The following is a 22,136-nucleotide window of genomic DNA, read 5'->3' on the forward strand; positions in this document are numbered from 1 at the left end:
CACCATTGGTTTAAACAAACATTTAGCATCAATGTATTTAACCTTGACCTTAGAAATGTTAATGTCGTGTGTGTACTCTCTAAGTCTCATCTTTTACAAACTTTGAATGACTTAGGCAGACCTTCATAATGTGCTAATGTGCGTAGACTTCCTGGTTTTCTCTTTCATTCTGGAAACATCCAGCCATCTTAATCTTTACGCATAACCCTTGCTTCACTAATGCTTGCATCCTCCAACATTTTCCTTCACTTACCAGCCTTCTTTCTCACACCAGGAGACACAATAATGTTAATAGATTTACCCCCTGTTGTGAGAATTTTTTCTCTGCAAGTCTTAAGATCCTAATAACAAACCAGAGTTCACCCTGGGGGACTGAAGGGTTAATAGGGCTTACTTGCAGGGCATGGCTGAGGGGTTCTGCAGAAGTGTGGGTGACTTGAAGCCACACTGGAAAGTCTTCTCTCAGTGTAGACAGTGGTGTCCCCATAGCTGTGCAGGTGCCGCCCTCTGTCCCCAGTCTTCCCAGCCTTTAAACTCTAGCTTCCCTCAGACCTCAAAGTCAGGTACCCTTAGGGCCAAACTGCAAGCAGTTGGCTTGGAGGAGGGGCTGGATGCTCAGCGAGGGTCCAGTGACCCCGCCCACACCCTCCTCCTATGAAGGACCATCAGTAGTTAACAGGTCCAGCTGTGACGATCTTTTTAAAGATGTATTTAATTTTGTATGTGTAAACATGCACCTCTGCATTTGTATGTGCTCCACATGTACACAAGAGCCCTCTAGAGGTGAGACGGTGTCAGGGCCCTCAGAATGGAAGTTAGTGTAAGCTGCCCTGTGGGTCCTGGGAGCACTAGTGTCCTACAAGAACAGCAGTCCCTTATTGCTTTGTACTCTCTTTAAAACATATGGCCTCTTTTTTCTTTAATTGTAGTTATACATATAACTACATTCCTAAGTCCATAAATACAACCTGCTCAATCTGTACAATGTTATAGTGTGTTTTCAGGGTTGACCTTTTGAAAGTGGAGAACTGCTATGCTCTTCCCCGGGGAAGACGATTTCCCCTGTTCTCAGCATTCCTTAATTGCCTATAGTTCTTTGTGCAGGGTAGAAGCCTCGTGGGCTCCCTCCCACCTGGCCTACGCCATCCACAGTAGCCTGTCTGTTGTGGTTGTCCATCTCTGCAGCCCCTGTGACGCTCTTCCGTGAGCAGACACAGCTGGTCTTAGCAAGATCCAATAGTTTGGCTTAGAGGAGAATGCCATTCAACACCACAATTGAAGAAGAAAGTCCAGTCTAAACTATACACACAGGATAATGTTAAAAAATAATAATAATATTATGGGTGGCCCTGGTGGTGCACACCTTTAATCCCAACACTCGGGAGGCAAAGGTGGATCTCTGTGAGCTTGAAGCCAGACTGGTCTACAGAGTGAGTTCCAGGATAGTCAGGGCTACACAGAGAAACCTTATCTCAAAACACACACACGCACGCACACACACACACACACACACACACACACACACACAGTTGAGAGAGCGTGGGAAGCAGGGTATGCCGGGGCTCATCTGCAGTGCCAGGACACAGGAAGAGGCGGGAGGACTGGGAGTGTGAGGCCAGCCTAGGCTTTATAGTGAGACCTGTGGGAGACAGAGATCCTGGGAAGGAAGGACAGCTAGGCAGAAAATATAGCCAGTGTGAATGCCCTGAGGCAGGGGCATGGCTGATGTGCTTGAAGACAGGGAAGAGCCTGGCATGCCTGGTGAACAACCTGGAGACAAAGCACTAAGAGATGGGAATGTGGAGAGAGGAAAATTTTTGAGTCACACAGACGTCCCCAGACGGCCCCACCATCAGGCCCCACCGCAGCCTCCGCAATTCAGGCTTCTCACGCACTTTGCTTTCCGTTCTTCTTCCGTTTATAAAATCGTACTGTGCGGGGGCGTGGCGCACCTGTCACACAGGTGGCGATCAGGGGAAAGTTGGAGTCAATTCTCCCCTTTTATCATGTGGGTCCCCGGGACCCTGGTGGTCAGGCCTTGTGGCAAGAACCTTTGCTCACTGAGCCACCTCACTGACCCCTTTCTGTGGACTTTTAAGACACAGCATAGCCCACTGACACTTAAGGAAAGAGGATGGTCCCCTGGGACTTGAGCCCGTGACTGGCTAGCCCAAAGCCTCAGCCCAGTACCCCTCTTGGGAAGCAGTGGTGTCCATTTGGGGCTGGAGCCCAGGTCATGGGTCACCAATGCTGCCTATCCTTAGGAGCGCCACTGGGGAAGCGTGGCACAACATCATGCTCTCATGCCTCAGTGGGAAGCCGTGCGACAAGAACTCCGGGATCCATACGGCTGAATGTGGCAACGAATTTGCATACTTCTACTTCGTCTCTTTCATCTTTCTTTGCTCATTCCTGGTGAGTTTGCAGACATGGAGGGCCATGTCCTTACCCTGCCGAGTCTGTGCACATGGAGGGCCATGTCCTTACCCTGCCGAGTCTGTGCATACATGGAGAGCCATGTCCTTACGCTGCCGAGTCTGTGCACACATGGAGGACCATGTCCTTACCCTGCCAAGTCTGTGCACATGGAGGGCCATGTCCTTACCCTGCTGAGTCTGTGCACACATGGAGGGCCATGTTCTTACCCTGCCGAGTCTGTGTACACATGGAGGGCCATGTCCTTACCCCTGGCATTGATCTGGGCAAATGAATCTCTGTAGACTGTGTCTGGGGCAGAGGACTTGCTCCCTCTCTGCTATTGACAAATTGTCTCCCACATAGTGACATCTGGACGGGTGATTGTGGGTCTATGCACTGTAGAATGTTAAGGAACACCCTGACTCCCCTACTTTGAGTCAGTAGCAGACACTCCCTCCGGCAGAGGCCCAGGGCCTCCCCAGTTGGAACTGGACTCCAATGAAAACCTGAATTTAGCTCTGGTGGGTGGATATGGACTGCAGCAGGCCCTAGCTTTGGCCCAGGCTCACACAGCACCCCCTTCCTCCAACTGTACGTCTCTCTCAGACTTCACTTCTGTGTGTGTCTATCTGTTGGTTTCCGCTCTCATTGGCCTTCCGAGTGGGTATCTTTTGTGTCTGTGCCATTTGTGTTTGCACCCCTTCCCCATCTGGTTTGTTCCTCTTTCCCTTGGATCTCTGTGTCCCTTTCCCCTACCCCTATGGTCTCCTCTCTACTCCTATTGGCCCCCTTGGCCCCCAGATGCTGAATCTCTTTGTTGCTGTCATAATGGACAACTTCGAGTACCTCACGCGAGATTCCTCCATCCTGGGCCCCCACCACCTGGATGAGTACGTGCGTGTCTGGGCCGAGTATGACCCTGCTGCCTGGTAAGGAGGCATCAAATCTTCTGGTTGTATTGTCCACCTCCTCCTTCTCAGCTCTCAGGGGTGGGACACTGGGTCCTAGGGTTTTAGCAGGAGCCTCACGAGTGAGTCCAGGGTGGGAATTATGACTTTCACACCACCTCAGGTTGAGCGCATGCCACCCCTGTCCAAGCTCCAGCCTTTCTAGATAAAGATGGTCAACTATGGGGATTTCCAAGGTTCCCTGGCCCCCACAACTCTAATGGTATCTTAGGTGACCTACATTAAGAACCTCTGGCTTCCATTCACCTGGAAGTGTAGAGGCAGCCTTGGCACATGAGCCAGAGTCAGCGTGGCAGAATTCAGATCAGAAATTTAGAGTAAGCCAGATATTGTAGCACATGTAAGTGACCCCAACTCTCAAAAGGCTGAAGCAGGAGTGCAGGGCCAGCCTGGGCTACAAGTGACCTGTTTCAAAAACAATCAAAATAGGACTGGAGAGATGGCTCAGAAGTTAAGAGCACTGCCTGTTCTTCCAGAGGTCCTGAGTTCAATTCCCAGAAACGACATGGTGACTCACAACCATCTATAATGAGATTTAATGTCCTCCTCTGTCATACAAGCAGAACACTGTATACATAATAAGTAAACAAATCTTTTAAAAAAAATCAAAATAAACTAGGCATGGTGGCACACACCTGTAATCCTAGCAAACAGGAGGCAGAGGCAGGTAGGTCTCAAAGCCTACAGAGATAGTTTAAGGACAGCCAGAGCTGTTACACAGAAACACCCTGTTTAAAAAACCCAAAATAAACAAGCAAAACCCAAACAATAATTCTAAAGCTTCCAAAAGAGCCAGGCATGGTGGTGCACACCTATAGTTCTAGCTTTTAGGAGACTGAGGCAGGAGAATCAGGAGTTCAAGGCCCATTACCCCACTCCAAGTCAAATTTTAGGGCTAGAAACATGACTCCATGTGTAAAGGTGCCTCCTGTCTAGATTAACTGAGTTCAATTCCCAGGACCCACCCACATGTTGAGAAGCAACTCCCACAAGTTGTTCACACACACACACACACACACACACACACACACACACACACACACGGCTGAAGACATGGCTCAGTGGTGAAGGTCATGTGCTGCTTTTGCAGAGGACCCTAGTTGAGTTCTCAACCTAATCTATATAATGAGCTTCAAGACAGCCAAGGCCACATACATGGTGAGAGCCTGCCCCCCCAAAAAATTAAAAACAATCCGCAAAGAACATAACAAAAAGCCAGAAGAGGAATGAATATGCCTTTTTGTTTGCTTGGTTGGTTGGTTGGTTTGGTTTTTTGGTTTTTTCAAGACAGTTTCTCTGTGTAGCTTTAGAGTCTGTCCTGGAACTCAGAACTCACTCTGTAGACCAGGCTGGCCTCAAACTCACAGACCTACCTTCCTCTGCCTCCCGAGTGGTGGATTTAAAGGTGTGCAAAACCACCACTCACCCAAATGAAAGACTTTTTAAATATAAAAATTTGGAAATAGGGCTGAAGAGAAGACTCAGTGGTCAAGAGCACTAGCTGCCCTTGCAGGGGACTCCGGTTCAGTTCCTGGATCCCATATGGTGGCTCACAACTGTCTGTACCTCCAGCTCTAGGAGATTTTATGTCCTCTTCTGGCCTCTGTGAGCACCCACAAATACGTATATAAGTAAATATAAATATATTTTATTAAAATAAAAACTGTCAAGGTCTAAGAATGTGGCTGAATGGTAGACTTTTACCCATCTCCCACACCTTGAAAAATAATTAAAAAACTTAAAAGTAGATCACACAGGAAAGGTGAGGGTGCGTCCTATTGATGATAACAAGGTTGAGTTTCCCTACCTCACAGAGACCACCACACACACACACCACACACCCTCTTCTGGCGAATGAGAGGTCATAGAGTATCTTTGACTACTTGGAGTGTACTGAGGCGCCTCAGAGGTAGCAGAACACAGATTCTAGTTCCTTCTGGGCCCAGGGCTGAAGGAGCAGCACTGGGGGACCCTTAGTGCTGTGTGCTCTGTTTCATCTGGCCTCGGCCCTAGATGATAGGCCCCTAAGAAAATAACTGCAGAGATCTGTCTGTCTCTCCCATGGCTGCAGCCTCAGACAAGCCCTCCTTGAGTCTGCGAAGCTAGGGCAAGACATGTGGCTGGGGCTGGTGTGGGGTTCCTTTTTGACTCTTCCTTTTTGATTTTAGGTCACTGCACTGGGATGCTGTCCCCTCCACTAGGCCACACACCCACCCACACCAGGGTAGCCCGTGTAGATGGCAAAGGAAACAGATGCAGAGGACTCCCGAGTGGAGAGGCCCCAGCCTAGCACTCCAGCACATGCCTTCAGAGTCTCTCCCTGAGGGCGGGGGGTGCACACGTGTCTTTAAATGCATCAGATTGTTTGTTTACTTGTCCCAGGTCCCCACTCCTTCAAGTCAGGAGGCCTGAGCCTCATCACCCTGGTCCCATTGTGTGCTTGGGGAGCCCTTTTCATGGTGACCAAGCCTGGACCCCACTAACCCTCTCTTCTCCTTTCAGCGGCCGCATTCACTATAAGGACATGTACAGTTTATTGCGAGTAATATCGCCCCCTCTCGGCTTAGGCAAGAAATGTCCTCATAGGGTTGCTTGCAAGGTTTGATTTCCACTAAAACCTGCTAGCATCGATTGAATGAGTGTGGCTTGGGGTCTTCCATATATATATTTCATATATATATATATTTCTCAAAAACAGAGCCATCTCTCTCTCTTGCATTACACTAGCAAACTCTTAGCCTCCAGAATGCGGCCATGCAGACTCCACGAAGCATGGGACATTACCTCTGTTCCCTCCGAACATCTGTGCTTGCTCTTAGCTGAAGCTGCCCATCCCGTGGTCTCAATGACACCCCCAAATCAGATGCATCCCTTGGGGGAGTTGTAATTTTGCATTTCCCTACCCCCACTCTCTCCTCCACCACTCCCTGCCTCCTGAAGCCTCCAGCCCCCTTCCCACCCCCATGCCCTGTCCTAGCTCCTCTTCCTCACCCAGGCCCCTCAGAGACCAGCCTCAGCCAAGCCAGAATACTCGGCCCCTCCAGCTCCGCACCACCTGAGCCACAGCCTGGAGCCCAAGTGGAATCTGACTGTTTCTCTTTTCTCTCTCTCTCTCTGCCTGCTTGTAAGCAGTGGAATAATATTTTTAATTACCTTTTCTTCCATTTTTTTCTCCTCTTTTCCATTTATTTGAAACATCTATTTTATCGTTCTCTGCCTCTTTCTCTATTTTTTCGGCTCGTGTGGTTTTTTTGTTTTTTGGTTTTTTTCTTTTTTCTTTTTTTCTTTTTCTGTTTCTTCTCCGCCTCTCCCCCCACCCTTTTGGTTCTCCGCCCCACCCACCCCCTCCTGTTTTTTGTTTTTGGTGCTGCCAGGGGTCGCATGCCTTACCCGGACATGTATCAGATGCTGAGACACATGTCCCCACCCCTGGGTCTGGGGAAGAAGTGCCCGGCCAGAGTGGCTTACAAGGTAGTCTATCTTTGCCAACACCGATGTCCCAGAGCTGGGGACTTTTCAGTGCTGACCACAACACCCAGCGAGTCTTCTGCCGACACCCTCTTCTTTTTTCTTTTTTTCTTTTCTCGAGTAACTGAGTCGTGAGCATCCTTTGACTCTCGGCAGCGCACTGTGTCCTTTCTGATGAGTGTCTAAGTGTTCTGAGACTCCATTATGGCCAACAAGCAACGGGGAGGGGGAGGGAGTGCTCCAATCCCCTAGCACCCACGTGACACCCCATCCCCACCCCCACCCTGGGGAGCCAAATTGTACATCTCTGCCCTTTCAGAAACGCATGCCCCAGGCCCAAGCCAGACAGTTCTGTGCCTTGAGCCCTCAAACCCTGGCCTCCCCACACACATCTGAAGCTGACCTCTGACTTAGGGCCGGGGAGATCTGACACCTCCCACAGCTGAGTCCCCCCATCCTCCCCTTGCCCTGGAGATGTCTCCCCAGCGCCTGACCATGCCACCCTCTACCCAAGATGCCCCAACATGCCTCTCCACTCCATTGTTTCAGAGCAAGCAGGAGGGCTGCCGCTGCCCCCACCCCGAACGTGGTGCACCAATCAGGCCTTGCACGCTGCCTTGGAGGGTTCTGGGGGTGGGTGGGAGTGTATGCCAGCCGAGGGAGCGAGGAGACGGCTGCTCCTCTAAACTTCTGTCCTGGAATCTCCCCCGGCCCTGGAGGACATCTGCTCCCTCAGTTCATCCTCAAGGTGGCCAGGGAAGACCTTCAAACCCCATGCCCCAGAAGTGACTCCGTAGCCCAACCTTCCCATCCACCTTGCCCCCTCTCCTTCCAGTGCTCCTCCAAGCCTGGCGTGGCTGCTTCCCTATCCTTCTCAGATCTAAGCCTCTTCCCACAAGCATCCCTTTTGTAACTTCCCAACCTGATGTCTGGATAAAGCCACCATGGCTCCCTAAGGCAACTTTGTGCACATTTAAAATAGCACATTTTCCACAGAACACTGTCTGCTGGAAAATTTTGTTACAGAGGAGACCCTTACCCACTGTGCAAGCAAAAGCTGGGTCATGTTTAACACAGTACAGTGCACACCTGCCCAGCGGAACACCGTGCCCTCGGCTACATTTATCTACTGCCTCCTCCCTGCCCCACCCCAGCACCCCACTTACTACCCTATTCTTGGCTTACTGTCTCTGGAATCCCATGGTGAAACCCAGGTGTGCCCTTAACACCCTCTCAAGTCCATGGCACTTCAGAGCCCAACATCCCCCTGCCCAAGCCACCGAGCAGGCAGAACGTCTTGCCTGGGACACAGAATTCCTTCCCTGGGCCTCAGGAATGTCCTAGCCCCTTCTCCCTGCTACTGCACAGGCAGCCATGATCTGGCAAGCCCCAACAGTCACTTCCCACGGAGCTATGAATGAGTCTCGAGATTCCGTCTGCATGTGCCCGTTTGTACCGCTCTGTGTAGGCCTCGCTGCATGTCCACAAGGGGCCTGCGTGGGGAGGTGCCTGCCGCTTCTGAGGATGGAATGCTGCGGCTGGGTGCCCATCATCTGCCCATTGTGGGCTGAGCAGGGGGTGGGGGCGGGGAGCGGCGGCTGTGGCCGTGGACCCCACCGCGAGGCTGCTGCACGCACACGCTGCTGACATCTGCCTTCTGCTCTTTCTCTTTGGGTGGATGTAAGAGGGAGCCTTTGAGAAGAACTCTGGGGCAGGGCAAGAATCTGAACCCCTAGGCCTCAGGTCCCAAAGGTGGGATTTAAAACAGAAAAAAAACAGCTTGGGGTAGAAGTGGTGGCATGCTCTGGCATCCCAGCTGCTCAGGAAGCCAAGGCAGGAGGATTGCCATAAGTTCCAAGGACAGCCTGTGCTATTAGCAAAATCCTGTCTTCAAAAACAGAAAAGGGGTAAAAGAGAGGGATGGGGTGGAGTCAGCAGTGTGGAAAGTCCTGGAGAGGAGTGGGGTATGAGAAATTCTGCACTGGCTTAGGTGACCACAGGGAGAGTGGCCCCAGCTTCAGAGTTCTTCCTGGGTCTCCCTGGGTTGGAATTTGCTTGCAAGATGCCGGTAGGGCCCAAGAATGACTGCCCTCACCTGGGGTTTTCTGTAGAGACTCCTGCGGATGGATCTTCCTGTAGCGGACGACAACACAGTGCACTTCAACTCCACCCTCATGGCTCTGATCCGAACAGCCCTGGATATCAAGATTGCCAAGGGTAAGGCAAGCTGTAGACTTGGGGGAGGGGTGGGGTGGGCTCGGACCGACAGCAGAGTTGTCTGAGGGACCCCTGTCCTTGTCCTCATTCTTGCATCTGTGTAAGCATTTACCCTCCAGCCAAAGGGATGCAGCACCTTACAGAGGAGAGCCCTGCACTCCCGCCCATCTTTGAAGTCAGCAGCACAATGAGTTGTGTGTTCTCAGAGGGAAAAGGAGCCCTGGGCTGAGACCAGCCTGTGCCCAAAAGCCCCAAGAGGTAGGAAGGAGTGAAGCAGGGAGTAGGAACCACATGGGGTCCCACTGAGCTGACTTGGCCTTTGAGTAGGGAGACACCCCCGGATCCAGAGAGAAGAGGTAGGATCTGACCCACATCAGAAGGGTGTCGAATCTGTGGAGACAGCCCAGTGGGAAGAGGTAGGTTGAGGGCCTGCATTAATCTGACCTTAGTTACTGTCCTGAACTAGCTAGGGCCCCGGTCTTTATAAAGAGGCAGGCTGGCCACAGGGCCAGCACTTGCCGCCAAGCCCGACTGACCTGAATTCAGTTGCTAAGAGTTGTTTCCTCCCTCATATATGTGCAGTATGGCAGCCTGCTTCCCACCTCCTCAGCCCTCACACACACACACACACACACTTACACACACATACACTTACACTTGAATAAAAGTAATTTTAAGAAATCTCTGAGCTGGGTGATGGTGGTGCACACCTTTAATCCCAGCACTCGGGAGGCAGAGGCAGGCAGATCTCTGTGAGTTCGAGACCAGCCTGGTCTACAGAGCAAGTTCCCGAACAGGCTCCAAAGCTACAGAGAAACCCTGTCTCAAAAAATATATAAAAAATAAAAAATCTCCAAGAGTTCTGATGGCTCTCAAGAGAAAGAGACCCCATCATCAGAGAGCCCGGGTAGCATCAGAGCCTCCTCCTATGAAACAGAATTGTGTTCCTTTGCATAGAGAAGAGGAGGAGACAGTGTGAGCAACTGAGAGAGTTAGAGTCCTCGGGCTCCATCCTTGTCCTCCCACAACCTCCATCCTTCTTTCTTTCTTATTTGCTGGCATCTCTCCCTTTATTCTTTAATTTTTTATTTTTTTAATTAATTAACTTATTTATTTTGATTTTTTGAGACAATCTCTGTATGTAGTCGGAGCCATCCTGGAACTCACTCTGTAGTCCAGGCTGGCCCAGAACTTAAAGCGATCCCCCTGCCTCTGCCTCCCAAGCACTGTGAGTGGTGTTGGGCTCCCTATCTTTCTAAATATTGGCAGGATGTCCAGTGCTCCCTTCGTCCCGAAAGGAGCAGTGTCGCCGTTTATTCCATGTGAGGCTCTGATCTGCAGCAGAGCAGGCTGCCAGCTCTCATCTCAGTTCTGTTGCTGCTTCTTTTATTTTAGTGCTGACAGTTCTAGGGACGCAAACCTTTAATCCCTGAAGGTGCATCTCTGAGGCCAAGGCCAGCCTGGTCTACAGAGTGAGTTCCAGGACAGCCAGGACTACACAGAGAAACCATGTAGGCCTGTGCACCACATGTGTGCCTGGTGTCCAAGGAGGAAGTCATATGCCCAGGAACAGGAGTTACAGGTGGTTGTGAACTGCCCAGTATAGATACTGGGACCCAAAAGCGGGTCCTTCGCAGGAGCAGGAAGTGCTGTGTGATATTTTGATTGCATTCTGACACGTCCAAGACTGTCAAAACTTTGCTTTGAATCAGAGGGTGAAGCTAAACTACTGACTGACTAAAATTAACCATAGAGGTTTTGGAGGATTGGAGGACTGAGAACAGATAGAGAGACAGGAAGTAGTAGAGTGGGTCTTAGAGAAGGATGGAGAGAAAGGAGGTGACTGGTAACTTCTCTGATCATTCAGGTGCTTACCACACCTGAATGATCTGGCTGTCCTATGTCGACCACACTATGTAGACCAGGCTAGTCTTGAGCTCACAAAGATCTGCCTGCCTCTGCCTCCTGAGTGCTGGGATTTCTTTTCTTTTTTCTCTTTCTTATTTTTCTTTTCTGGCTTTTGCTCTGCAGCCCTAGCTGGCCTGGAGCTTGCTATTCCAGACCAGACTAGCTTAAACTCACGGAAATCTGAGTTCCTCTGCTTCCTGCGTGCTAGCATTAGAAACCTGGCCACCATGCCAAGCTGGATTTATTTTGAATCAGGCTTTTGTTGTTTGTTTGGCTAGTTGGTTGGTTGTGACTGGGTCTCTATGTAGCTCTGGATATCTGGGATCTCACTATGTCTGTGAGGCCACAGACTGGACTCAATTAACAGAGATCCACCTGCCCCAGCCGCTGAGTGCTAGGATTGAAGGCGTGTCACCATGTCCTGCTGAGAGTGGTGTCCTTTAGTCTCTAAGGTTAGCTTCCCACTCTGTCTTAAGTTTATCCTGCATGCTGACCGGAATATGAGGGAAGGCCCTGGGTGACCACCTCTGAGGTGTTTCACACCAACACTGTAAGATTCCTGCCAAGTCAGAGATGCACATGTTGTCTTGGGCTCTCCCATGAGGTCACTGCACATTGTGGGAAGTTCCTCCACACTGCCACTCTGCAGGATTTGGGGAAACTGATGGCCGTTCTGTGTGGCATTGGCACAATCAGGCTCTTAGATGCATTCTAAACTGAAAGAGGCCATGAGAAAAGGGGGTGGGGCTAGCGAAGGTTCTGAGCTTGTGTTGCAGATGCTCAGGAAGCTACTTGGACCTTGGACACAGTGGGCGGTGCCACGAGAAGGTGGCAGGGAACTGGCAAAGGCTCTGACCTTGTGGTGCAGAAGCTCAGACACAGTGGGCAGTGGGTCTTGTTGCTGACCCAGCAGAAGGAACTTTGGGAGAGAAGGTGTTTATTTTGGTTCAGTTTCAGAGGGATACAGTCCAGCAGGGACACATTGCTGCAGGAGCAGGAGACTGACTGATCACATGCATCCACCCCAAGGGAGCTGGCGAGTACAGGAAATGGGACTCACCCCTAGCAGCCCCCCTTATCTAGAGGGTCAACTGGCGGGGAGGGGGGGAGTTCCACAACCTCCCCAAACAGCACCACCAGCTGGTGATGAAGTGACGTGGGGGATGTTCATATCCAACAACCCGGCCATAGAACCAGTGGAGGGAATGCACGCTTTTAATCCCACCACTTTTTTTTTTCCACCCACCCCCTAATCCCACCACTTAAGAGGCAGAGACAGGCAGCTCTCTGAGTTTGAGGCCACCCTAGTCTACAAAATGAGTTCCAGAACAGGCTCCAAAGCTACAGAGAAACCCTGTCTTCAAAACAACAACAACAAAACATCTTGGCAGGGGAGATGGGAAGATGGCTCCGTGGATAAAAGCATTTGCTGTGCAAACTTGAGGACCTGAAAATCCCCATGTGCATGTGCGCGCACACACACACTAACAAAAACAGTAACAACAAAACCTAGAGCATTACGGCTCTGCTGTAGTTCCTGTATTAGCAGGCAGAGACGGGCAGATGCTGACTCAAAACCATGAGCTTTAGGCTCCAAGAGACCCTGTCTCAAGTAGATAGAGAGGAACTAGAGAAGGGCACCCCAAGTCCTGCTCTGGCCTCTGCATGGAGGGACCACACCTGTGCACAGAGCACACCCACACCTGTGCACACAGCACACCCCACACCTGTGCACACAGCACACCCCACACCTGTGCACACAGCACACCCCACACTTGTGCACACAGCACACACCACACACCTGTACACAGAGCACACACCTGTGAACAGAGCACACCCCACACCGGTGTACAGAGCACACACCATGCACCTGTACAGAGAGCACACCACACACCTGTGCACACACCACACCTGTGCACAGAGCACACATCACACACCTGTGCACACACCACACCTGTGCACAGAGCACACACCTATGCACAGAGCACATGAGCACACCACACACACACATAGACACACACACACACGAACTAAAGGCTATCAACCTGATTTTGATCCCTGGGACCCACATGGTGGAAAAAGAGAATGACTCCCACAAGTTTCCTCTGACCTTCACAAGAACCCACACAGGCACATACACACAAATAATAGAATTAATTTGATTGACGTTCAAACTATATTAAATAAAACATATCATTTTTAAAAAATAGTGGGGCTGAAGAGATGACTCAGTGGGTTAGAGCATTGCTCTTCCAGAGGTCCTGAGTTCAATTTCCGCCAATCACATGATGACTTACAACCACCTGTAATGAGACCTGGTGCCCTCTTCTGGCCTGCAGGGACACATGCAGGCAGAACATTGTATACATAATAAAATAAATCTGAAAAAATTAGCACTTTAACACAGGCAGGCTACATGGCTCTATGCTCAGTGTTCCACGAGGCCAAAGTTGAGCCAATCAAGCTGAGCTCTTTTCTGAAGACTTCAGGGAGAATCCATTTCCAATTCTGTCCACACATGAACATTAATTACTTGATCCAACCACAGTGGAGCTGAGGGGTAAGATGGGAAGTTTGCTAGGGTGTGGTAGCCTACCTGTGAGTTCTAGGCCATCTACGACTCCATAATAACTCTATTAAATTGCAAACACACACAACCTTCATAGGCCTGGAGAGATGGCTCAGCAGTTCAGAGCACCCAGGTTTGGTTCAAACCTCCTAACTCCAATTCCAGGAGATCGGACACCTTCTGGCCTCCACAGTCACCAGAAATGCACATGGTACACACATACAAAGAAGCAAATCATACACCCAAAACCAAAATCTTTCTTAAAAATAACTCCCCCCCCCAAAAAAAAGCCAGGTGTGGTGAAGTATGTTGTTAGTCCCAGCACTGGGAAGCAGAGGCAGGTGAACTGTCAGTCTGAGGGCCTTCCGCTCTACATATCAAATTCCGGGTGAACCAGGGCCACCCAGTGAGACCCTCTTAAAAATAAAATGTAAAGAGATGGTAGGTCCCTCAATGCACCCCTTTTTTCCCCACCCCCTTTAGTTTTTCAACACAGGGTTTCTCTGGCTTTCCTGGAATTTACCCTGAAGACCAGGCTGGCCTTGAACTCACAGAGATCTGCTGCCTCTGCCTCCCGAGTGCTGGGATTTAAAGGTGTGCACCACCACCATACCTTCAGTATGCCTCTTTAATAAAACATTGGACACAGACCTGAAAGAGCTGTGTGAAGCAGCCATATGTAAGAACAGTCACTGCAGAGAAAACGACTTGTTCAGAGGTCCTGAAGCAGGGCCATGTTTAGTATACCTAAGACAGTAGTCAGCATGTCTGAACCATCGTAAGAGGGGAGGGAGAGCAGAAGAAACCAGGGGCTGGGGAGACAGCTCAGTCACTAAAGTGCCTGTCACCCAAGCATGGGGACCGGAGCTTGGATCCTCAGTACCTGAATAAAAGCTGGACATGGCAATGCACATCTGAAACACACAGCTCTGGAGAACAGGCAGACAGATCCCTAGAACTCACTTTACAGCCAGTCTAGACAAAGTAATGAGCGCCAGGAACAGTGAGACCTTGTCCCAGAGGTGCAGGAGACCCCACGAGAGATGGCTCCGTGAACAAAGGGCTTGTCACCAGGTCTGCGAATCCGTGTCCAGCCTCCCAGACCCATAGAGTGGGAAGAGAGAACCAACCCTAAGCATCAGGCATGTATCACCTGCCACTTGTGTGGGCCAGGCTGGCCTCTGCCTCCCAAGCACTGGGACTAAAGGCATACACCACTACACCTGGCAACTTATTTATTTAACATATGTGGGTGTTCTGTCTGGGTGGGTGTCTATGCATCATGTGTGTGCTTGAGGCCTGCACAGACTGGAAGAGGTTGTCTGATTTTGGGTTCGTGGAGCTTGGGTTACAGGTAGTTGTGGTCCTGGGAACAAAGCCTGACTCTTTTGCAAAAGTAGTATGTGTTCTTAACCACAAACAATCTCTCCAGACTTTAGCTAGCTTGCTTTTGTTTGGTTGGTTGGTTCTATTATTGTTTTTTGTTGATGTTTTGGATTTTTGGAGACAGGACTTCTCTGTATAACATCTCTGGCTGTCCTGGAACTTGCTCTATAGACCAGGCTGGCCTCGAACTCACAGAGATTCACCTGCCTCTGCCTCCCAAGTGCTGGGATTAAAGGTGTGTGCCACCACGCCTGGCTTTATTTTATTTTTCAAAAGAGTTTGTTTCTTTTTTTATTTGGCTTATTTTGTTTATTTTATGCAAATGAGTCTTGCCTGGATGTACTGGTACCACCTACAAGCAGAGGTCAGAAGAGGACATCAAATCCCCTGGGGCTGGAGTTGCAGATGGGTGGAGCCATGTGGGTGCAGGACTGAACCTGGGTCCCTGAAAGCAACAAATGCTGCTAAGCACTAAGCAAACTCCCCAGATGGTAACGAGCTTCCCTGTACAGCCCAGGATCGCCTGCCCACAGTAGATGAAGCCTTCTTACATCAGCCATCCAAACAGCCCCACAGAAATGCTCCAGGCCCATCTGATCTGGGTGTCCCTCAGCTGATACTCTACTTTCAGGCGACTCTAGCGAGGCTGTATCAAATTAACAGTTAAAGCTAAGTAGGACACTACAGAAAAGGTAGACCACTGAGTCACATCTCCAGCCAGCCTCCAGTGTCTGGGACTTTAGTCCTGCTCCAGGGGGCCACACAGGTGGAGGTGGGGGGCCAGGCAGATGTGTCCCTCACGATGAAGGCTGTCACCGTAACAGCCCCAAGGTCTCTGTGGCTCAAACCAAATGGGTCATTTCTCTGCTGTCTACCTCCTGTTTGTGAACGGGAACTCTGCTGGTCAGAGTCCCTTAAAGCTAGGGCAGAGGAAGCTACTGCCACAGCACACAGTGACCCCAGCACTGCAGAGGCTGGAGCAGACGGACTTCGAGTTCTGGACCAGCCTGGCTATTGAGTAAGATTCTGCCTCAAAACAACAAAGAAAGGATTGACTTGAAAAAGACTCTCTGACCCTACTGTCACCTGCCTTGGGTCACAAAGTAAAGGGATACATGGAGGACCCCCATACTGCTAATGAATCCTCCAAGTGGCAGGTCACTGTGCTCATACCCATCTAGACGGGCCACAATCCTGCTCTCCCCACCTGGGACTCCAGGGACCCTCATGGCTGGGATAAGGGGCTAGAAACACACAACAATAAAGCCACATGTGCAGTGGACTAGGGGGGGAAAGGGCAGGTAGCCTCTGTCAGGTGTCAGGGTAGCCCAGGCTCCTGTCACAGATCACTGGGTTGCTTGTCTGAGTTCCGTTACTAATGATATTCCCCAAACTGGATATGGTTTACTCAGGAAGCAGAGGCAAGTGGATCTCTGAGTTCAAGGCCAACTTGGTTTACAGGACAGCCAGGACTGCACATAGAAACCCTGTCTAGGGCTGGAGAGATGGCTCAGAGGTTAAGAGCATTGCCTGCTCTTCCAAAGGTCCTGAGTTCAATTCCCAGCAACCACATGGTGGCTCACAACCATCTGTAATGGGGTCTGGTGCCCTCTTCTGGCATGCAGGCATACACACAGACAGAATATTCTATACATAATAAATAAATAAATAATTTTTAAAAAAGAAAAAGAAAAGAAACCCTGTCTAGAAAAAAACAAAACAAAAAACCACCACAAAAAAAAAAACCAACAACAACAAATGTAAAAGATTAGACTTAGTCATGCCACTGCCTCTCCCTAGCACAGTAAACATTCCCCTCTTATCTTGGTATTAGAACCCAAGCCTTGTACATGCTGGGCAAGTATCTGGTTTTTAGTTTGTATTTATTTATCCTGGGTCCTGGGGATGGAACCCAGCTATCTGTATGCAAACACTTTACCACCTAAGCCATATCCCCAGCCCTCCTTATGAGATAGAGTCTCACTAAATTATCCAGGCCAACTTTGAACTCATTTTGTGATTCATTCATTTTCCCTCCCTCTTCCTCTTCTCCCTCTCTTCCCTCCTCCCGTGTGTGTGTGTGGGGGGGGGGGGGGGTGTGTATGTGTGTGGGTGTGGTATATATGTGTGCAGTATCTACACATGAACCTCCAGGAGTACTCACCCATTGGTGGGTGTGCCAGAGGAAGGATGTCAGGCCCGCTCCTTTGTTGCCTGCCCCCTTGCTCACGTTTTGGCCATGGCTCTGGAAGTCCAAGCCTACAAGGCCCCATCTGCTCACCAAATGGTCCTGGGCAGCATGGCCAGTCAGCAAACTCTCAGGACCTCCACCCTCCAGGGCTGGTGTACAGCTGCGCACAGCTCTTTCCATGGCTTCTGGGAATCCAAACTGAGGTCCTTGTGCACACACAGCATATTCTCCTGCCCACTAAGCCATCTCCCTAGCCCCAGGCCTGAACGTTCAGTTCGCCTGCCTCAGGCTCCCTCGTACCAGGATAGCGGGCTTAGAGCATCAGTTTTTATATTTTTGTGTAGTGGAAGCTGGCCTAGAATTCCAATCCTCCTGCCTCTAGCTCTGGGCGCTGGGTCTGCAGGCATGCACCACCCACTCAGTTCTGTGTACTCAGATAACAGCACAGTAGGGCTGGAGTGTGGCTCAGCAGCAGAGCACACTCTTAGCATGTCTAAGTCCTGAGTTCAGTCCCCAGCCCCACATACCCCCAAATCAGTAAGAAGGTAAAAACTTTAAATCAAGCTGGGTAGTGGTGGCACACACCTTTAATCCCAGCACTTGGGAGGCAGAAGCAGGCGGATCTCTGTGAGTTCGAGGCCAGCTTGGTCTACAAGAGCTAGTTCCAGGGTCCAAAGCTACAGAGAACCCCTGTCCCCTGTCTCAATAAAACCAAAAATAATAATAATAATAATAATAATAATAAAGTAAAATAAATCAGGGTCTGGGGCACTGTCAAGATGGCTCAGCAGGTGAAGGTGTTTGCTCCCAAGCCTGTTGACATGAATTGGATACCTGAAACCCATACGGTGGAAGGAGGGAACGAGTTCCCCCAAGTTGTCCTCTGACTTCTCCTCCCCTCTCTCTCACACACACAAATAAATGCTATGGAAAGAGAAAACTTACAACAGGAAAAGCTAGGGGCTGGGAGACAGCTCAGTCAGTAAAGTTTGCTGTACAGTGAGGAGCCCTCCAGTCGCCCAGAACCTGTGTAGAACGAAAACACTAGTCCAGTGCTGGGTAACTGGGTAGGTGGAGACAGCTGAATCCTCGGGACCCTCGCCTAATGGGTGAATCCCAGGCTGGTGAGAAATCCAGTTTCAAAAAACAAGACAGATGGCTCCTGAGGAATGATAGCCAAGGCTCACCTCTGACCTCCACATGCATGCACACGTAATATTTATATGTCTCCAACCTGGTTGATACACTTTCCTGGTCCCAACTCTGAGTTGCTTCGATCACAGAACAAGGCTGTCTGTCATTCCAGACATTTTTGGTGTGGTTTGGTGGTGTAGCTGTTACCTAGTATATGCAAGATCCTGGGTTCCATCCCTAGCACCCAAAGTAGCCCCCACCCAGAACTCTGATGCCAACCAGTTTGTGGACTTGAATTTCAGCCTGGGTCAAAGGGACAAAGCCACAGCACGGTAGCAGTAATGGCCTGGAGGTGCTGTCCCAACGTGAACACACATACACTACTTGGGTCAGCAAACAGCAGGTAGGGCAAGTGCTATAACTCATCCTGATGGTTTTCACCAGTGGGGAAACTGAGGCAGTGGGAGGTAGCCAACCCTAGGAACATAGTTAGTAAGTGGAAGCCAGGATGCAATCCTGGCCCTTCCGATGCCTCTAGGCCAGACCTGTGGGTCCTGGCAGTGGCCCCAGAGCCCATCCCTGCAGATGCTCAACCTCCTATCTCCCCATATTGTAGGCGGAGCCGACAAGCAGCAAATGGATGCAGAGCTCCGAAAGGAGATGATGGCCATTTGGCCCAACCTGTCCCAGAAGACCCTGGATCTGCTGGTCACACCTCACAAGTGTAAGTGCAAACCCAGAGAGGGGCAGGGGCGGATCAGGGAGGGGCCTGGGCTATGTGAGAGCTTGCCTGTCCTCCACAGCCACAGACCTGACGGTGGGCAAGATCTACGCGGCCATGATGATCATGGAGTACTACCGGCAGAGCAAGGCCAAGAAACTTCAGGCCATGCGAGAGGAGCAGGTACTCCCATTGCTGGGGGTGCCGGGGGTGGGGGAGGTGCCAGGTCTGGTGGTCTTCGTGGGAACCAGTCACGACAAGGAGTGTGCTGAGGGTGGGCCATTTCACGAACACCTAACCAACAAACTTTCAGCCACCAACAGGTACTCGGTATCTGTTGTGCAGGTCACTGTTTAAGACTCTGGCATGGACGTCTGCCCTGAGGTAGTTGAAAACACTAAATGACTTTTTTCATAGTGGCAAATTGTGCCATGGGGGGAAATGGAACCAACCAAAGAACATCCGGTGCTAGAACAGGGGTGCATGGTGTGAAATAAGCTGTCGAGGACACCCTCCCGGGAGAGGTGCGGTCCCAGCAGAGCTGAGGTGGAAAGCAAAGGAACTGGAGGTGTGGCTCAGCAGTTCAGAGCTAAGGGCAAGCACTTCTCTTGCAGAGAGCCTGAGTTTAGTTCCCACCACCCACGGGGTGCCTCACAACTGCCTGGAACTCCCTCTTCTGGCCTCTGTGGTCACCTGATCATGTGTGGCACACAAACACACGCACAGGCCTACACACATGCACATAAAATAGTGGTAAGATTTTTAAAGGTGTCGGACACCAAGTGTGGTGGTGCACGCCTTTAATTCCAGCCTAGGGAGGCAGAGGAAAGCAGATAGAAAGAAAGAAAGAAAAGAAGGAAGGGGTTTATTTCCAGAGTGAGACATTTGCTGTGTGACAAAACTGTTCCAGGAGAAACCTGACACTCACCCCAGATAGGAAACCACAACAGACAAAAGTTCAACTTGGACAACATGAGTTTTATTGGGGTTACTTAAGAATCAGAAAGGAGCTGGGCGGTGGTGGCGCATGCTTTTAATTGCAACACTCAAGAGACAGAGGCAGGTGGATCTCTGTGAGTTCGAGGCCAGCCTGGTCTACAAGAGCTAGTTCCAGGACAGGCTCCAAAGCTACAGAGAAACCCCGTCTCAAAAAAACAAACAAACAAACAAAAAAGAATCAGAAATGACCAGGCAGTGGTGGCACATACCTTTAATTTAATTCTAGCACATGGGAGGCAGAGGCAGGCAAATTTCAGTGAGTTCGATGCTAGCCTGGTCTACAAAGCAAGTTCCAAGACACCCAGGACTGTTACACAGAGAAACCCTGTCTCAAAACGAACAAACAAACAAAAAAATCAGAAATTACTCAAAGACAATGCATCACCAAAACTCACCCCAGCATGGGTGACAGCTCACAAAAGCTGGGAACCTGGAGCACATTCTGCAGGCAGCTCAGCTGATTGGAAATTTTTTTTTCTTTTGAGACAGGATTTCTTTGTGTAGCCCTGGCTATCCTGGAACTGGATCTGTAGCCCAGGCTGGCCTCAAAAACTCACAGAGATCTGCCTGCCTCTGGCTCCCGAGTGCTAGGATAAAAGGCGTGCGCCACCACTGCCCGGCCATATCCCAGGGTCTGTAGGGCAGTTTGGCTCCTCTGACAGTAACTCTTAGCTGTCCTCGTTGCTGACTCTGGCAGGGAGGGACCTAGTGAATCTGGTCAGTCTCAGGGGCTTCCTTAAGCTTTTTGAGCTGCTTGCCTCATGTGTTAAAGAACAAGAAGGAATGTTTCACTCTCCGAGGAAAAGTGTTAAGCCAGAGCATTGCAAGCAGAGAGAACAGCCCATACAAGGCCCTGAGGCTGGACCTTGCCTGATACTGAAGAGGTCAGGGTGACACACAAAACACAGCAGGGAAGAATGTGGGAGAAGATGAGGGCACTAGGAGTACAGGGCTTAACCCTGGACACTACAGGGTGGACTCTGGCTATTATTCCAAATGGCATAGGAGCAGAAGAGGGATCTAAGTACTGGATCCCTGGAGGACCTGTCCACTGTGTGCTCACTGGCACCCTCTGGTGGCTGTATATGGGAGAACATGCACAGAGGTTTCTGGACTGGTTGAAGGTGTGGGGTGAGGAGACTGAGCATGGTAAAGGGTTCGTGATAAATGGTTTAGTTCTGAAGGAATCTGGGTGGAAGATACATATATAACTCGGTTGCATGGATCTCCAGAACGAACTTTATAGATGACAACATTGTGTCACAATGTCGAAAGTTGAACAGGGTCTCAAGAAATAGTCCAGAGGGTAAAGTTCCTGTCTTTGAGGACCTGAGTTCCATTCTCTGTGGCGTGTGCATGCACAAAAAGATAATTTATTTGTTTATGCATAATACACAAGATAAATAAATAAATTTAAGGAAAAGATTAAAAAATTAACTAGAGCACTAGAGCACAGGCAGAGTTCCAGGTCAGCTAGGACTACAAATAGAAAGATCCGCCCTTAAAAAAAAAATAAAGAAGAAATGGGTAGACTCACAGGTAGAGCAAACCTGCCTGTGTGGGGGTGGGTGTTAAGAGTGAGGGAGTGGCTTGGTAGAAGACACAAGGCCCTGGATTTGACCCCCAGCATCACAGGGCCAGCCCCAACTTCCTGTCAGTGCTGGCTCTGTCAACCCTCCCTGCACACACTCACTACCTTCTCACCTTCCCAGAACCGGACGCCACTCATGTTCCAGCGCATGGAACCTCCATCACCAACACAGGAGGGAGGGCCCAGCCAGAACGCCCTTCCGTCCACTCAGCTGGACCCAGGAGGAGGCCTGTGAGTAGCCAGCTGGGCAGTTGTCAGTGGGTATGAGGCCCCAGGTTCCTGAATCCCAGAGCACATATGTCCTTCTTGGCCTCTTCCCTGTGCAGGATGGCTCAGGAAAGCAGCATGAAAGAGAGCCCGTCCTGGGTGACCCAGCGAGCCCAAGAGATGTTCCAGAAGACTGGCACATGGAGCCCAGAGCGAGGGCCACCCAGCGACATGCCTAACAGCCAGCCCAACTCGCAGGTGCTGCTGCCCCCTCCCCCAGGCTGGGTGGTTCAGGCAGAAAGGGTCTCCCACACATATGGTCAGGCCCCAGACTCACCCAGCCCCACCCACCCTCTGCC

General features: G+C 50.4%; 1 protein-coding gene across 6 annotated transcripts in view; it reads left to right on the forward strand.

The window, feature by feature from the left end:
• Cacna1a (calcium voltage-gated channel subunit alpha1 A) overlaps positions 1-22,136 on the forward strand; it is a 231,214-nt gene that overhangs the window by 202,496 nt on the left and 6,582 nt on the right. For 5 of the 6 annotated variants that reach the window (XM_087900475.1, XM_087900474.1, XM_087900473.1 and 2 more), the window contains exons 35-42: positions 2,265-2,415; positions 3,220-3,347; positions 5,889-5,985; positions 8,966-9,071; positions 18,876-18,983; positions 19,063-19,163; positions 21,692-21,801; positions 21,897-22,035. In XM_087900475.1, coding sequence (XP_087756601.1) covers positions 2,265-2,415; positions 3,220-3,347; positions 5,889-5,985; positions 8,966-9,071; positions 18,876-18,983; positions 19,063-19,163; positions 21,692-21,801; positions 21,897-22,035 — 940 coding nt within the window. Of the gene's footprint in view, positions 1-2,264; positions 2,416-3,219; positions 3,348-5,888; positions 5,986-6,760; positions 6,858-8,965; positions 9,072-18,875; positions 18,984-19,062; positions 19,164-21,691; positions 21,802-21,896; positions 22,036-22,136 lie in introns of all 6 variants that reach the window. The other variant, XM_087900472.1, reaches the window with a different exon arrangement.

The sequence above is a fragment of the Myodes glareolus genome, chromosome 22 (genome assembly GCF_982192425.1).
Source record: "Myodes glareolus chromosome 22, mMyoGla1.1, whole genome shotgun sequence".
NCBI classification, from domain to species: domain Eukaryota; kingdom Metazoa; phylum Chordata; class Mammalia; order Rodentia; family Cricetidae; genus Myodes; species Myodes glareolus.